Source organism: Engystomops pustulosus, chromosome 5 (genome assembly GCF_040894005.1).
Source record: "Engystomops pustulosus chromosome 5, aEngPut4.maternal, whole genome shotgun sequence".
Classification (NCBI taxonomy): Eukaryota; Metazoa; Chordata; class Amphibia; order Anura; family Leptodactylidae; genus Engystomops; species Engystomops pustulosus.
This window is the reverse complement of record NC_092415.1, coordinates 187419739-187438338: the sequence shown is the minus strand read 5'-3', so window position 1 is coordinate 187438338 and position 18600 is coordinate 187419739. Positions and strand designations below refer to the sequence as shown.

Here is an 18600-nt window from a genome sequence, read left to right as displayed (position 1 = left end):
GACTTGTAGTACCACAGGGGCTGAGGATACTGATAAATAACCTTACTATGTCATAGCTGACTATGAAGTGATTACAGAAACCTTTGGCAGACACTGATCTCCTGTATAGGTGCTAACACAAGACATGCTTGGACTTGTAGTACTGTGATTGCCTGATGGGACTTGTAGTACCACAGGGGCTAAGGTGTCTGGTAAATAAGCTTCCTTTATTATAACTGGCTATGATGTATTTATAGTAAACCTTGTAGACACTAATCTCCTGTACAGGTGCCAACATCCACCATAACATGAGATGCTGGGGATTGTAGTACTATGGCGGTCTGATGGGACTAGTAGTACCACACAAGTCCCTATGTTATATCAGGCTATAATGTAATCATAGAGACCTGTGGCTGACACTGATCTCCTGTACAGGTGCCAAAAAAAAATAAATTGACTGCTGGGTCTTGTAGTGCATCTCCAGCAGCTGTCATATGGCCATTACCTGCTGGGACTTGTAGTCCCCCCCCAGCAGCTCAGGCAGGGATGTGACATGATGGAGGTGTCAGCCCAGTGTATAGGTACAGCCCTGTTCTGTCTACCTGAGCCCCCCACTAGACCACTAGGGGGGCTGAGGTGATGTCGTAAACGAGAAGTGTCGTAAACCAGGTGCGGAGCTCGCCAGGGGGAGAGGAGAGCCGAGCAGGAGGAGGAGGAGGTGGTGGTGTTAGGAGGGGCGGGGGAGGGAGGTGACTCCAGCATTTAGACACAAGAACGAGAGGATCATGGCGGATGGCCCCAGGTGTAAGCGCAGAAAACAGGCGAACCCCCGGCGGAATAACGGTGAGTGCCCGGGCCGGGGGGCAGGGGGCGCTGCGGGCTGGGGTCCTGGGCACGGCTGCTCCCCGGGCACAGCAGGGGCTGGGGGCCGGGGCTCCGTGTACCGTTATGTTACCTGCTGCCTCCTCCCTGGACCGTTATTCCATGTTACTGTATGGAGCCGCGCACTGTCCCCGCTATATGTCCCCCTAGGACCCCCGGACCCCAAACTTCCTCCATCCCCCTGGTGTCCCCCTCCTCCTCCTCCTCCAGGTAGTGCAGAAGTAGCGGATCAGCGGCCACGTTATTCTAGGGGAGGAAGAAGAAGAAGAAGAAGAAGAAGAAGAAGGTGCTGCAGCTGCTGCTGTGCTCGGCCGCAGCCTCCGCGTCGTTACATTGTATCAGTCCTGATGGAACTTTGGGGCGGGGGGTCACCTGGAGGGGGGAGTGGGTGCTGCAGTGTCCCCACACTGTTGCTGCAATCCTCCCCGCACCCATAGGTGATGCCAGGTAAATGCCATACACCCACCCCTGTGCCCATTCTTCATGCCAACTGATCACAACTTTCTACCATCCAGGACTAGTAATCACTTTTTTTAATTTTTATTTTGGGGGGGCTAAAGTAACACCACCGCAGCTGCTGCAGAACCTCTTTCAACTATTAAAGGCATAGTCTATCCAACAAAAGTAATGGAAAAAGTAGTGATCATTGCAGTGGGTGGGTAATAATGAATATATATTAACATTTTTAAGAAAATTTTAATGAATTGTGACCCCTTTAAAGGAGTAATTAGATTGTAGAGTTGCTGATGACACAGAGGGGTAGGTCTTAAAGGCAATGACGTTCTGCGGTAGGTCACTTGCTGCAGTGACGTTGGGATGATTGATAGGTGACTTTGAGAAGTAGCCCCTATATCCCAGGCTGTATACTACTTGACCTTAAATAGAGGGGGGGGGGGGAATAGGAGTAATTGGCTTGACTCCCCCCTTACTTCAAAGTGACGCCTCCTTCAACCATTGGCTTAACCCCCTTTGCGCTGTATAGAAGCTGATATAATCTCCAGGCAGAGCCGGTACCGCAGAACTGTCCAGGCTCGTCCTACAAGGGGTTAAAAGAGCAGTGTATTTGATCACATTTCCGCCCACTTTGAAGGTAATTTTTCACTCCCTCCTGCTGGTTTCTATTCCTCTTTTGATGTATATCAGGGCTCGGTCCCCCCATATTGGATGGGTGCAGCTCTGCTCTAGGTGCTTGGTGGTTATTTTGGTTGGGTGGTTTCCAGCCCGGGGGTGGGTGGGTGCTGATGGTGATAATCATGATGAATATGGGTGCGGTGAGAACCGGGGAATGGCCTACAGAAAGTTTTTTTTTTTTTGGTCATCTCTCTCCTCCTTCTACAGAGAGAGGTACCTGCCTGTCTACAAAGGGGTGGTGTCTGTTTGCCGAAAAGGGGGGCCCCTTTTTACTCCGTCTGCAGTCTATATAAGGGAAACATTTACATTTCACACTCCGGCTGCCTTTTATTCTCACGCCCCCCTTCTCCTTTCCCCTCTATACCGTTACTTATTGCTGATTATTCCGGAGTTTCATCCCATCGTTTTGGGGCTGATTCTTAGTTAGGAGGGCAGGGACTGAAATGGGTTAAAATAAAGATATTTCCTATCCCAGGAAAATCCACATGAAGGAAGGGGAGGAAATACTTGTTGTTTTCGCACAACCCCCCCCTCCCTGGTGCTGCGGATGACACTTTGTAGTATTATGGGTTTTGTGATGATGGGACTTCCTGTCTTACCGGGATTGTATTGGGAAGGGATTTGTGCTGAGCTGCTGCCTGATGCTATTTAACCCCATAGTGGGATGAAGGAGTAGGGGATGCTTGTTAAGATGCAGGGCAAGGTAAGTTTGGGGGGGATGCCGATTCTGGAAATGAAGTGTGTGTGTGGGGGGGTGTGGGTGTACGTCTTGTCATTGCTGACGACATGCGTTTGACATGTGGGCATGTGCCACCCAGCGTCGAGACCTGTAAACATGTTTACCTGGGCAGGCGAGGATTTTGGATTTGATTGGAAAATAGATCTAATCTGAGCCGGGATCTATCGCTATCTATGAGATATGGCAGGTAGAGGCATAATAAAAAGAAAAATGCAAAAAAAAATGGTGTTTAGTCCATTCCTGCAGCGCCTGGCAGCCCCCTCCTCCTCCTCCGATCTCCAGGGAAGCATTGATTTACCTCTCGCAACGTTTTCTTTTTTTTTTTTCCCTCCTACCTTCTGTTTTAATGTAATTTTTATAAGCTGCCGACATGTCGCGTGGTCTGCTTCATGATGCCCCACCCTGGCAGCAAAGGTGCACTGGGCAGGGATCATGGAAACCAATCTAATTCCAGGTATTTCCAGCGCTGACGTCACCGTCGCCTCGTCTCTGTTGTGTGTAGGTGATCCTGGATTTGTTGTGTGTTGCAATTTTTGTTGATGTAAACAATAAACATTTCTTGATTCTTTCGCTACTTTGTTGCCATTTGATGTAGTTGTGATTGGTGTTCTTGTATCTGGATGGGTGATCTGGCACTGGACGGGGTTGGGGGCACTTTGCGGCAAGGTGCATTGAAGGGGGAGGGCGCTGCTAGTAGGTAATGGAAGTTGACAGCCTGTAAAGTAATTGAGAGCAGAAGCCGGAGTGTATATGCATCAGGCGTCACACTAGTGCAATTGCTCATGTATTATAAAGCTGCATTAGAGGGAGCGTTTTATTCCTCGTATGATGAAGCTCCATCTCCCTTGCAGTGTAGGGAAAGAGAATTGCGATAAGCTTTTAAGCCCTTTTTGTGGTGTGCGGCGATACACTGGGGTAGTGCGGCGTATTATCTATCTGCTCAGTCCAGTAACAGTCAGGAACGAATGCTATTAAAGGTCTGTACAGATACAGTGGGGGAGGAGTCCGCTCTTAAGGATGACTTGCTATTTTCTCTCTTCTAAAATGTCATTCAGTGGGTGAGGTGAGGCTGACCTCTACTTCCATACGTGTCGACTGGGTGGCGGACCTAGAGATAATAAAAAAACGTAAATAGATGAGACCGATGGAGTGTTGGCCTCCAGTGACTCATCTGTACAGAGAAACCTTGCACAGATGTAGCAGAGCTGGACAAAACCATTGAGTCCGATGTATACTGTTTTTACAAACACGGCTCTGCTACATCTGTACAAGGTTGCTCTGTATGACCAATGACTTTTTAATTTATACAGTATAAAGAAGAACCTTGTATGATGTAGCAGAGATGAGCATAACCAATGCCTCCTATGCCAATTAACCAACTCAGCACTGCTGCATCTGTAGAAGGTTGTTCTGTATAATCAATGACTCCTATGTGTATACTATATACATTAAACCTTGAACGGATGTTACAGAGCTGTGCAAAACCAATTTATCCTGCTTGTATACCAAGTAATCAACTTAGCACTGCTACATCGGCACAAGATTGTTCTGTATAAGCAATGGCTCCTTACTGTATACAGAAGAACCTTTTAAGATGTAGCAGAGCTGAACATTACCAATGCATCCTAAGTATTGTATATGGCAAATAACCAACTCAGCTCTACTACCTTTGTACAAGGTTGTTCAGTATAACCAATGACTCTTATGTATATAGTTTATGCATTTAACCTTATACTGATGTAGCAGAGCTGTGTATAACCTATTTATCCTACATATATGCCAAATGAACTACTAACACTGCTACATCTGTACAAGGTTGTACTGTATATCCAATTACTCCTACCTATATTCTAAATACATTAAACCTTGCACCTGTACGGATGTAGCAGAGCTGAGCCTAAGCAATGTCCTATGTGTGCTATATGGCAAATGACCAAAACATCTCTGCTACATCTGTACAGCCAGTGACTGCTACAAACACACAGAAATAACCCTGCACCAATGTAGCAGTGCTGAACGTAACCAATGTCTCCTATGGTTACCAAATAAACCACTCAGCACTGCTACATAACCAATGACTACTACGTATGTACATAACACCTTGTATGGATGTAGCAAGTCCTGGGTAAAACCAATTATTCCTATGCATATTATACTCCAAATAACCAACTCAGCTCTGCTACATCTGTACAAGTTTGTTCTGTGTCGTTACTGACACCTAGGTATCTAGAGAATAACCTTGTACAAATGTAGCAGAGCTGAGCATAACCAATGTCTCCTATGTATATTATATGCAAAATAACCAGCTCGGCCCTGCTACATCAATACAAGACTGTTCTGTATAGCCAATCACTCCTACCAATATACAGAAAATACCGGCAGAGCCGAGTTGGTTATTTGCCATCATTCAGTTAGTGTTTTTATATAACGCACAGATCTGTCACAACATCTGAGTATAGTTTTACCTTCCGTCTTGCCTAGATCTGCAGATAACCCGTTTTGATGACGCGTGCCAAAAATTGGACAGAACTTTTGCATTATTTACAGCCACGGATAATGAATTATGCAAAATAACACACTTAGCTCTGCTACATACCGTATGTACATATAGTGCTGCGTATGAACGCACCTTGTTCCTGCAAGGTGACACAGATGTAGCAGTGCCAAATTGTTCATGGAGCTGAATCATTAAGTGGCCAAAACGTGGCATCATGTAGAAATAGCAGGGCTGAGTTTGTAACGTGACATCACGTGTTAAGAGTTATGACAGGTTGTCGCCATTTATCAAGCGGTTAAATAACAAACTCGACTCTGCTTCATCAGGGTATCGGCAGCGATGGCTAAACTGAACCTACTTGTAAGTATTTTTAAAGTGACCCCTGGTAGCTATCTATATCCCCCCCCCTGCTTGAGGAAAGGTGTTAACAAGTGTCAGGATGTCAGGTGGTGGTGACGCCGGGGATACTGCATTCTTTGTTGCAGCGTCCTCCCCCATTTTTAACTTCTACTTTCAACCTGGTATCGTATTCTCTCGAGCTGGATTTGAAACCTTCATTTGGGGAATAGAGGAATTCGTCCGGAGTGAACATTCCAGGAACAACGTGCTCGTTTTTTAAGGGGCGAATTAAACTTTTTGGTTTGTGGGGGGAAAAAAGTTTTAATTTTTTTTTTTTTTTTTAGTTGTTTTTCAACTTTGAAAATGGATTACCCTATAGTGGGGAAACCAATGCAAACTTTTTTGGGCCCTTGTCTGCAGGAGTTTGGGTCCTAATGCTTCCATGGGAATCTGAAGGGGTTTTATGGCATTAGGGCAAATTCCATAGGGGGCTGGTTTTGAGTAAAGTAGAATAAAAATTGGGGGGGGGGGGGAAACTTTCTCTCTGAAGGTTTGATCTACCCACTCTACCCAGGTCCAGCTTTGGCTCTCTGGTCTTGGAGGCTCTCTTTTGCATACATGGTGCACATACCCACTGAGCCAATCCCTGTCTGAATGAGCTGTATGTGACTACTTGCCTAGATGTCACATGTGCAATGCAAGTGATATCTTGTGAAAACGGACATCCCAGAAAGCAAAAAGCCACCACTAGTACTGGGTGGGGCCGCTCTTGATCTGTAATTATTATAATTGTTATTATTATTGTCATAATTTTTTTTTTTTTAAATAAATTGACAAGTGGGTGTTACCAGTTTGGGGTGTGTCCCTTCACAGTATGATAATGGGCTGTCCAGTCAGTGCTTCTTGTAGAAACTTAACCCTCTGACAAACAGAATGGCAACGCCCAGTTGACAATTTATTCATAAGTGTCAAAATGGTATAACAGAGGAACGGAGAGCAACACAGAGAGAATAAAAATTTATTTTTCCAGAATTATTACTTATTTTTTTTGGGGGGGTGGGGGCTGCTTTTCCAGGTTCCTGTTTGGTAAATCTGCTCTTTGTGAAGATTGGATGACAAACCTCTAATAAGTGTACAGGTGGCCATATTGGTTGTCAGGTGACTGACCCACAGTTGAAGAACAGCTTTAGGAATTGTTGATGACTTGGTAGTAGTGCCAACTCCAGAAACATTTTTTTTGGATGAACTGTTCTCTATTTTCTCTACCAGTCCTCCCCTGTGGTGTTCTGTGGTTAAGAAAGTCTCTTATGTGGATTTCCACTAGTACCAGGCCCGAGACTGGTGTTTCCGTCGCTGTCATGGTTGATTTGTAATAAAGTAAGGTTCCATTACACATTCCGGAATCGATAGCGGAAATTTGTTTTTTAAATGTATTTATATTTTTTTTCTCTGCTGTTGATATTCCATTCTAGTGTACGGAGGAAGACTTTCTTAAATAGAGGGTGTGACCGGTAGAGCCAAAACTCAGTTGTGAACTGGGTCTTGCTGCTCCATACATGTACCGTATTTTTCGGATTATAAGGCGCACCAAAAATCCTTTGATTTTCTCAGAAATCAAAGGTGCGCCTTATAGTCCAGTGCGCCTTATATATGAACCCTACTTACAGACAACAGCTGCCTTGCACTGTGCACAGGTCTGCCGCCTGCTGGTCATTCATCCTTATAATCCGGTGCGCCTTATATATGAACTTAGACGTTTTAGTAGGCATTTATTGATGGTGCGCCTTATAGTCCCAAAAATACGGTAAGCGCCAGAGTTTCTCTAGCAGGCACTTGTTACCACTGGTCTGTATCCTATGGATTGGACCTCCATACACATGCAGAGGGAGCAGGGCTGTGTTTGTCATCTGGCAGGAATGATGCTATGAGTGTGTAATGACCTACAGCTCCGGCCTGGCCATTTAATGGTTATGGGTGGTAAGGATCCAGTCTGTCTTATATATCCATATAAAGTGGCGGATTGGAGTGACAGCAGCTCCATTATACGGGGCCTAACCGTCTCCACCTGCCCCCATAGAGACTGACAGGGAGTATTTGGGGTATTATCCTGTACAGACGCTCACCCCCAGCGTCTCTAATTCTCAGTGTTTCTGCTGCACCCTCCTGCGGGAGCGCCAGATAGTATTAATATAAATCCACTGGCCGTGCCTGCGTACCAGGAATAGCAACGTGCGGGGAGCAGAGGACATATTAAAATAGAACGGTGATGGAGGCGATGACAAGTTTTCTCATGACTCCGTTTCATTATGCATTCTACGCCGCAACGTGCGCCAGTCTCCTGTGCGATTACGCTTTTATTTAAAAATTTATTTTATTCGCTTTATTTTATTTATTTTATATTTATTTATTAGAATCATGCAGGGAGGTAAAGTGAGAAAATAAATTCACTCTCGTTTTGTTTTTTTGTTGTATATTTTTAAAATTTTGTAGCGCAGCTGACCTCTTTACCCAAGAACACTAGAGAGTTCTGGCTCAGCTTTGAAAAAAAATGTTGCTGTTTAAAATAAAAAATATTTTTTCATATTCTCAACTTAACTTTTATTTTTTTTTTTCTTTGCTCTTTTTTTAATTTTTCCTGACATGCTCAGAACAGAACTGAACTGAAATTTGCGCACAGGGTTATGAAGATGGTTATGTAGATTTTAGCTGTTCGTAAAGGAGTCGTCTGGTTTTTAAACTTTTATAAGTATTTTATGGGTATTTTTTTTTTTTTTTTTTTTCCCCCCCAAGTCTCTTTCTGGGGAAAGCTTGGCTACCCCATACCATATATATATATATATATATATATATATAAAATTTCACCAAATGAAAACAAAGTATGATAAATAAAACATTATATATAGTATATATTATATGGAATTCCCCACCACCACCATTATACTCAAGAGCAGACCACCCTTTTTAAGGGACCAATTTCCTGTGCAAAATTGGGCAGTCTGCTCTGAAAGATTTCACTGTATGTATGTGCATATATAATATAGTCTGTGTAGAGATACGGTAGGTACAGTATGTATAAGGGCCAGTAAAAGGGTTGCCCAAGCTCGCTCTTCCAGAAGCGGCACCATCATTGTCCATTGGTCGTGTCAGGTATTGCATCTTAGCGCTATTAAGGTAAATGTAACTGATCTGCAATACCTTACATATACTGTGGACAGGTGGGGGCACTGTTTTTGGAAGAAAGCATCCATGTTTTTCTAATGTGGGCAGCCCCTTTTAAAGCTACTGTAGACATGGGAGAAATTGATCACAGCTATGGGCTGATGCACATGGTCGAGCAGGGTGCTCAGACGCCGTCTAGAGAAGAAAACCTCCATATACACACAGTCGCGGGTTCTGCACATAAATGTAATAATTCTGTATGAAAGTGAAGCGATACCAGAGTTCATAGACTTATAATATAAATCAGGCCTTAATATTTTGGTTTATTTGGTTCAGGATTTTATGTGGTCGCTTCTCTGGGGTCATGGATTGGAGGAAGGTGTGTGATCCGGAGGGCTGTGCTGGTCCTGTTATGTCATCCTTCAGCTAAACTCATTACATTGTATTGTGAATTCTGATCTCATCCAGGTCTAGAGAGCCATCTGCTCCGCTCAGCCCCTCATCCAGCTTACACAGGTCTCCGCGCATGGCTGTGAGGATGCTAGCGGAGTCATTGTGCTGGATTTGTTTCATCCATAGGGAGGGGGGGGGGGGGTGCGTGACCTCTCGGGGGGGGTGATGATCTATAGGAAACGTGCGCCAAATAAATAGAACGACGTGAACTACCACAAACTAAGCAGAGGTGGATGTGTTTTCTATCAAAAAGATTAGTGTTTGACCTTCCAGGTCTGTACTGTACCTGGATTGTGTTTGGGGGGGGAGGGGGGATATAATCTACCACTAGATAATGTAAAATACGTGACATTCGGTTATTGTTGAACTTTGCTTAAAATCAAAGCAACTATTTCCAGCTACCTGCGCATGAACCTTGTTTTCGTCAGTGCGCTATTCGTTTTTTTCATTTGATGTCACTCAGCTTTCCAGAACACACAGGGGCTCTGCTAAACCCCTCCCAGAGCCCTTCAGGCTCATTAATACCATTAGACCCGTGCACATGAATGTGTTTTTCACTGTCCTGTGTGGAGGCTTTGGGAGAAATCCAGGTCTTATTTCTACCTGTGTTAACGGCTCGGAACGTGAAAAATACAGTTGTCATCCTCGTGCCATGCGTATTTGCGGGTTTATTATTGATCCTTCCAATCCTGACATGAACTGGTTGGTGAGATGGATCTTCAGAACAGTATGAACTACCTATGGTTTGTAGGAGTAGAGCACTGACTTTTAAACTGTTATACCATGACTGTTGTAATCTTATAAGTGTTATCGATGGCCTCCTTCCTTATAAAATTATGCTAATAATCCTGAAGGGCTCCTTAGGGTGTTACTAGAGCTTCTCTGTAATGTAGCTTTACAGGCTGTTACACTGTGCAGGAGCACCCCCACCCTCCCACTGTGTGGTGGAACTTCCTCTGATGCAGTGAGATTACATCAGGCAGAGGGAGGGTAAGACAGTGTAACAGCCTGTAAAGCAAAAGCACGGAAGGGCTCTGGGCTCTTTTTTTTTTTTTTATTATAATGATATAATTTGATATTGACTCTGCACATTTGCAGAGGAAGAACTTGCCTCAGGTGAACCTTCTCTGACACTGATGGCCAGGGCTGGTGCCAGCACTGCGCGTGCCCGGGCAAGTGCCGGGGCCCAGGGCCCACATAACGCTGTACATAAGAAATACATGGGGGTAAGGGGCTTATATAAAATAACCATGATTTTTGGGATGATAAACTAACGAATATTTTAGGGAACACAAGTTTTCATTTCTGAATTTTTAATGCCACCACATGAGTTCACTGGAAAGGGGCCCAGTGAGGTTCTGTCGCCCAGGGGCCCACTAAAACTTGGAGCCGACCCTGCTGACAGCGTCTTCTAAAAATGTGAACTGGCTCCTATATATATGTTTGTGTGTTCACCGCTTGACTTCGTGGAGAAATGTAACATAATAATAAAGCCTAGAACAAAATATAATCCAGAAAAGGCCATTGAGCGTCCAAGATCCCAATTTTTTTTGTTTTCATTTGGGTAATAAATTCCTGTTGAGGCTTACTTTGTACTTTTTAGCTGTAACTTATCTTGGCTGCAGCAGCGTTGCTCACCACTGTGACCATATGGTAGTGTATTTTTAAGATATCGCCTTCACACGTTGACCCACCTGTTTTCCCTGACGGGCTATTTTTTTTTTCTTCTTTGAAACCTCCTCATGCCAGGACCTTCCCGGGTATTTTTGTTAAAGGGGGGGGGGGGGGCTGGGGGTGACGTGTCTCAAACAGATGAAAAATAAAAATAGTACAAAAAAAAAGAACATTGCTGGATCTATCCATAAAAAAAAAAGTTTTGAAACTTTTTTCAAACTTTGTGAAAGTTTTGTGTATTTTTTGTGATTTGTATTCAGGTGTCTGCTTTATGTTGTCCTCTTTCCTTGTGTCCATGCTTGACCCCAACTGATCCAGTGAAACAAATGCTCTATAGTGTGGATTATCCCTTCAACCTGGATGGGCAGGGGTCCTTAAGGAATGTAGTTGAGGACCTTTTGTTTCCATAGTTTTTGAGTTTTTGTTTTACTTTTTCACATCACTTTTTTTTTCTTTTTCGCTCCCTTTCTTTTGATTGACAGGCAACTCATTAATTCACGAATCCAGGTGTCTGACCAATTCTTACAATAGACCTTCTCTGAGCCGAGGTCTGCCTCCTTCTTCTCTAGGGGATTACAAAAACAAGTGCTCACTCCTTACGTGATCCACATGATCCAGTGGGGGGTCCCAGGAATCGCACGTTTACCACTTATCTGGAGTATTAAAAAACGTACAATATACATATAATGGTACAAGTTATCAAAAACTAAACTTTGTGCACTGGTTCTACTAATCCGGCTCAAGATACCGTGACTTTTTATTTATAATTCCGGTCTATCGCCTTTATTGAAACTGAGTTTTTGGCCATTTTTTGCACCAAAAAGTTTTCAGGTTATAGTTGGGTCTCTCGGCCATTAATGAGTCTGAATCGGACAGAACTGGGATGGAAATTGACTCTCCGGTGGCTTTTTGCTCTGTTCAAATGGTTCTTCACTGTTTAGATTCAATCAGATCAGAGAAAATCACGGCATACACTATACAAATTAGAGTTAAACTTTCCCATTGAAGTATATGGGTGCCTGAAAAAACCTACTGACTACATTAGGAGGCCACTAAGTGCGAGCAGTTTTTTTTTAGGCAAGTGTTTCAACGAAGTAGCTCAGGACTAAGAAAATCGGTAAGTAAAAATACATGACAAAACTCTAGGACTACAAAAAAAGGTTGGTCAGCTAGCACTAGGACTAAAATCAGACCAAACTCTGATCAAAATCAAGTGTTTTTACACCCGGTTTGTGGGCTTTTGTCCTTAATCTGTCGGGCTATGACTACTCAGCCTTGGCCTATTTTGATCCCTGCTTTTCCCACTTTTTGACAAGTAGGAATTGGGTTCAGATGACTGTCTTTGTAGATTTGGATAGTTCCCCTCCAGGCATGTGATGTGCTCCCATGATGTTGGTGCTTCATGTCCGGTCACATGTCATCTACAGAGAAAGATCTATTCCTTTTTTTTTTCCTGTTGGATAAACTGTTAAACCCAGCGGAGAACAGCTGAAAGTATTCCGAGTTTTCCTGCACTTGTCAATAAAGTTTTTGTATTCTGTATGAACTACAGAACCCCCCCCCCCCCTGCTGAAAAGAAAAACCCTTCTTTAGGCTCTCAAGTCTTCACTTTAGAGGTTTTTTTTATTTCCTCACTGCAGGAGTTTGCAGATACAAGCTAGGGTCACATTCTCCCACCCCCTTACTTTTTCCCTACCCCCACAGGGTGAAGTTTTTCTCCCATTCAGCAGCCACATGGGAGACATGACAATCATGATGGTTTTTTTTTTTTTTTTGCATTGAAAAACCTTTTGAAATTTTTCAAGCTCCCAACAATGTTTTTAATTTTTTTTTTTTCAATAATATTTTTGTGTTTTTTTTGTTTTTCCCGTGATTTATGAAGTGCCCTATAACCCGCTCAGCAGCGGATTACACATAATGGCATCACTGGTATCGATCTCTGTTCTGAGTGGACTCTCAATAATTTCCCTACACGTTTAGGGTTCATTTTATGGGATGTGAATTTCATCCACTTTCCTGCTACTGTAGGGGTGTTGCTTCTGACCCTTGCGATTCCCCATTTATTAGCAGCTGGTTGTGCCATTGTTTCGAGTTGCAGTCCTGGTGGAGACATGAAATTTATAGGAAAATCTCAGGCATTGGCAGCATCCAAAACTCCGTGCTGATCCTCTTGTATTAGGCTACATTCACACCAACCTTGTATTCATCTATGCACTATCCGTTTTTATTCAGCTGACTCATCCATTTCAATGGACCCCATACACATGAATGTGTTTTTCATGTAGAAATCTCAGAGCGAGTCCTTATTTATTTATTTTTTTTTGTTATGGCGCATTCACCCGATGCTTTGCGTCGCGTTGTGCGGTGCGTTTTTTGACCCATTCCACTGGCTTCAGCCTTGAACACATGCTAAAGTTACATTGCGTTTTTGCAGATGCAGTGGAAACGCAATGTAACTTTAGTATGTAATCAAGGCTGAAGCCAGTGGAATGGGTCAAAAACGCAACGCATAACGCAAAGCGTTGCAACGCATCGTGTGAATGCGCCCTCAGTGTTTGCAGCCTGGGAAACTTCCTATAGAAGTCTATGCGACCGCAAAAATTCAATAGGCGTCATCTGCATGTAGACCGTAGGTAACGTAGTCATGTGACCTTTCAAGAGGTTGTGACAAGCTACTGATATCATTTTCCAACCTTATGTTTTGTTTACGGATTCGGAATAACAGATGACACACCGACCGTTTTTTGCCAACACAAGGCTCAGCAATGGATTGCTCACTGATGGCATATGGGCCACAAAAACTCCACAGATCTCAAGTCTACAGACCGAGAACAGCAAATAGCCTATAATAGGTGCCTTTTGGTTGCGTTTTCATTGTGTTTTGAAACGCATTACAACAGCTGAGGTGAGGTGATTTGCCTAATTACATTACTGTTAACATTTGCGTTTATAAACGTTTGTGTTAACACATTGTTAACTTTGCGTATACACAGCGTTTTGTAAACACAAATGTTAATAGTAATGAAATTAAGCAAATCACTTCTCCTGAAGTATTGTAATGCGTTTTAAAGCGCAATGAAAACGCACCATGTGTCAATCTTTAGCATAGCAATAATTCCTTTATTTATCTAGCACACACAGATAACACAGAGCTTGTCAAATTGGTCCCTGTCCCTAATGGGGCTCATGATCTAATCAATATTTATTAGAAAGAAATGGGCTGAAATTGCCTTATTTTGGCCTAGAGTCTTATCAGAAGTGTGTGAGAGCAGAACTGTTCTTGTTGCCCGTGGCAACCAATCAAAGCTCAGCTTTCTTTTTCCCACAGCTGTTTATAAAATGAAAGCTGAGCTCTGATTGGTTTTCATGGGCAACCAGAACAGTTTTACCTCAGACTTCTGATAAATGTTCCCTTTGTGTCTAAAACTTTGGCTCATGTCGTACTGTAGTGTGTGTACTATCTGTCACGCCAGTAAGGCCTAGTGTAGTGTATATATTTGACCTCTTTTGTTACTCCCATGGCGGCACGGTGGCTGAGTGAGTAGCACTTCTGCCTTGCAGCACCGGGGTCCTGGATTTGAATCCCACCCAGGTCAACAGCAAAGAGTTTGTATGTTCTCTCCGTGTTTGTGTGGGTTTCCTCCGGGTCCTCCGTTTTCCTCCCACAATCCAAACCATACTGGTAGGGTGATTAGATTGTGAGCCCCATGGGGACAGGGACTGATCTGGCAAACTTTGTACAGCGCTGCGTAATCTGTGTGCGCTGTATAAATTAAGAATTATTATTATTATTACTCCCGTAAAGGCCCTTGCTAGCCTTAACAATTGGTCTGTTTTGCACAGTCTCCATCATACAGAACTGCAATTATATGGACTACATTATCATAATTCTTTACTTTTTAGGCTTTAAACTTGCATATAAAATTGCGTCTATCCAGCGCACGTACGTAGCATTGCCTGCTTTTGCTGCTGCTGCCACCAGACTCTTAGATCTCGGGCCTCTAAGGGCTTGTATCCATATGAAAAGATATCAGAGCCCGGAGCCTGAAAACAACTTCTCCAGCGCTGAAACTGCCTTGTGAGGTTTTTAGTTTTGTTCTTGGCAAATCATGAACATCAAACCACAAGTTGTCCCGTAGGGGTTTCAATCCGGCAGAGGTGGGGCCGCGGCCTCAATCCCTGGACCCCACTTGTGCACGTTGGAGTGACAGCTGGGTCCTCCCCGCTCCTTTGTCAGCCGATCATTCCCAGCTACTGCAGACATGGAAATTGATGCATGTGTTGTCCCTCTCGCACCCTCCCCCCCCAGTGCGGTCACTCTTAGTAAATTACCAGTACCCTCTTACGATTCAGACTCGGTCCAGCCGTCCATTGTTCCAGCCGGCTCTCTGCACAGGGATTATTTTGAGGCTATCCTTGCAGGCTGGATTCTTCCGAATTATTTCAGTTCTTGGATCTTTTTGGCAGTGTGATGTATAGGTGGCATGGCCAGACAACATGTGCACCATATGCTGAGTGTATATTCGAGGTTTAATTGAATTAAACAAATAAAAACCTATTTACTAAAACCCCAATTGTCACGAAAAACAATTTGTCACGAAACCCCAATTGTCACGAAAATTGGTCTATAATAATAATTCTTTATTTATATAGCGCACACAGATTACGCAGCGCGGCACAAAGCATGTCAAATTGGTCCCTATCCCCATAGGGTCACAATCTAAGCAGCCTACCAGCATGTTTTGGAGTGTGGGAGGAAGCCGGAGGACCCGGAGAAAACCCACGCAAACATGGAGAGAACATACAAACTCTTTGCAGATGTTGACCTGGGTGGGATTCGACCCCGGGACCCCAGCGCTGCAAGGCAGAAGTGCTACTCACTCAGCCACCGTGCTGCCCCTATCTCTTATCAACTCCAATTTTTCACGTAGGCTTAGAAAGTTCTGGCCAGTGCATATATAAGTGGAGTCCAAATTTTCGTTTTTTTTTTTTTTTTGGAGATAATGGAATTGTATAGACGGGGGCAAATAACCACGTGGACAATCATGTGGTGTCTCCCAAGCGGAGATCATATCTTTGCAATCACCAATTATTGGTTTGGGTATTCTGTAATCTGACATTTTGATAATCTAGAAAATCCTGATAAACCGGCAGTTGTCAACAAAAGTCGTCACAAAAGGAGTGACATTATGGGAAGAAGATAAAAACTGAAAATTATTTGTTTTAATAATAATTAGTAGAATTATTATTTGTTGTTAAATAGATTTTAATATGTTCAATTGATAATCCAGAATGTGTTTGTGCTAGTGTACCTGCGGCATGTTATAGAGCAGGAGGATCTGAGCAGATTGTTCATGGTGTCCTCTCTGCAGGCAGCATGTTATAGAGCAGGAAGAGTTGAGTAGACTGTATATGGTACCGTATCTGCAGGCAGCTTATTACAGAGCAGATTGTACATAGTGTCCTATCTGCAGGCAGCCTGTTATAGAGCAGGAGGAGCTGTGCGGATTATACTTTGTGTCCTATCTGCAGGCAGCATGTTATAGAACTGGAGGAGCTGAACAGATTGTACATAGTGTCCTAGCTGCAGGCAGCCTGTTATAGAGCAGGAGAAGCTGAGCAGATTATACATAGTGTCCTTGCTGCAGGCAACCTGCTATAGAGCAGGAGGAGCTGAGCAGACTAAAATAGTCACCCAAGCTTTTCACGATTAATAAATGAGATTAATACTGCTGACTTTCTTTAACCAGCTCATTGTTAAAACCCATCCTCCCCCTCCTCCTTCTCAGAGTAAGATCGTGGAGGGGGTTGCCGGACCATGGTCTTGCGCTGTAGTAATTGGTCCAATATCCTATCTAGTAGATAGTTATAATATACCTTTCAAGCTAGTCACGTTTAATTTCCCAGCTCTCCTTGATTAATGTGTTTTTTTTTTAATTGTTTTTTTTTTTTAAATTGCGATATTAGTTTTTTAAATTTTGGCCATTTCATTTTGTGTGCTAATTATTATTTTTATATTTTTATCAGTTCTGCTAATGACATTCTGAATGGAATTATTGGCAGGGGATGGATGCAGATTAAAGTTTTATATCTTGCAGACTAGTGATAACCTCTCGACACCTATCATGGAGTGCAGGCAGATGGAGATTTTTCTGCTAGTAATATGTCGGATTGCCATTTCCCTTAATGAAGAATTTATGGGGAGTCAGACCGGGTTATTTAATTCAATGTCATCAAATGGAAGATGCAAAAAAAAAAGTTAAGTCTCTGACCTATAAATCTCCTGAATCTGTGAGACGTTGCGGGTACGAAATAATTCTATGATATTGTATCTATTTAAAAATGACTGATTTATAGAGACGAGGAGAATTTGGTTAATATTTCTCATTTAAAAGAGCCAAAATTCTGTATGTCAAATAAACTTTGTCCGAATAGTCGACCCCATGTGTTTTTGTTCGCTGTGGCAACACTTCCTCTTCATTGCTGTGGCTGCTCATTGTTATCATAGAGACAATGGATCTCATTACAGCCAATTCAATCGGTTTCCCTTTCTGTACTTTCTTTAGAAGAAAGATGTACTGCAATGTCTCTGTAAGACTGAACCCATTTAATTTTTTCATTTTTATGTTAAGAAACTCCAACCCCCTCCCCCATTTTTTTAAATTAAAATCAATTTTTTTTTTCCTTTATATTTATTTATATATTTTTTTTCTTTTAAATTTTCATTGGATAACACCCAAAACTTGGGGGATGGCAAGTGATTTATTTATTTATTTTTGTTGATTTAAATTTTTTTTTTTAATTGTGTTAACAAATTTTTAACAGCCCTGCCCCACGCAGCCCTGCCCCCAGTATTGGAATGCCCCATGCAGCCCTCACCTCTGGTAATGGAATGCCCCATGCAGCCCTCCCCCCAGTATTGGAATGCCCCATGCAGCCCTCGCCTCTGGTAATGGAATGCCCCATGCAGCCCTCACCTCTGGTAATGGAAAGCCCCACACAGCCCTCACCTCTGGTAATGGAATGCCCCATGCAGCCCTCGCCTCTGGTAATGGAATGCCCCACGCAGCTCTGCCCCCATTATTGGAATGCCCCATGCAGCCCTCACCTCTGGTAATGGAATGCCCCACGCAGCCCTGCCCCAGTAATGAGATGCCCCATGCAGTCCTGCCCCCAGTAATGAAATGCCCCATGCAGCACTGTCCCCAGTATTGGAATACCCCATGCAGCCCTCGCCTCTGGTAATGGAATGCCCCATGTATCCCTCACGTCCGGTAATGGAATGCCCCATGCAGCCCTCGCCTCTGGTAATGGAATGCCCCACGCAGCTCTGCCCCCATTATTGGAATGCCCCATGCAGCCCTCACCTCTGGTAATGGAATGCCCCACGCAGCCCTGCCCCAGTAATGAAATGCCCCATGCAGTCCTGCCCCCAGTAATGAAATGCCCCATGCAGCACTGTCCCCAGTATTGGAATACCCATGTATCCCTCACGTCCGGTAATGGAATGCCCCATGTATCCCTCACGTCCGGTAATGGAATGCCCCATGCAGCCCTGCCCCCAGTAATGATATGTTATAATTAATATATTATTAATATTTTTCCCGAATTTTACAACTGGTTTCTATTTTCTGTATTCTAAGGTTCGTATAAAATTTGTATTGATTACATTCGAGTACTTAGACACATGTAATGTATGGATATCATAGAGATAACTGCCTACTTTACATTGGAAACCGGTCAAGGG

General features: G+C 43.4%; 1 protein-coding gene across 1 annotated transcript in view; it reads left to right on the top strand.

Moving 5' to 3' along the window:
* The first annotated feature begins 724 nt into the window (after nucleotides 1–724).
* Nucleotides 725–18600, top strand: part of ZEB1 (zinc finger E-box binding homeobox 1) — a 91740-nt gene continuing 73864 nt past the window's right edge. The window contains exon 1 of the mRNA XM_072154059.1: nucleotides 725–822. Within this exon, the coding sequence (XP_072010160.1) occupies nucleotides 765–822 (58 nt within the window). The 5' untranslated portion in view covers nucleotides 725–764. The remainder of the gene's footprint in view (nucleotides 823–18600) is intronic.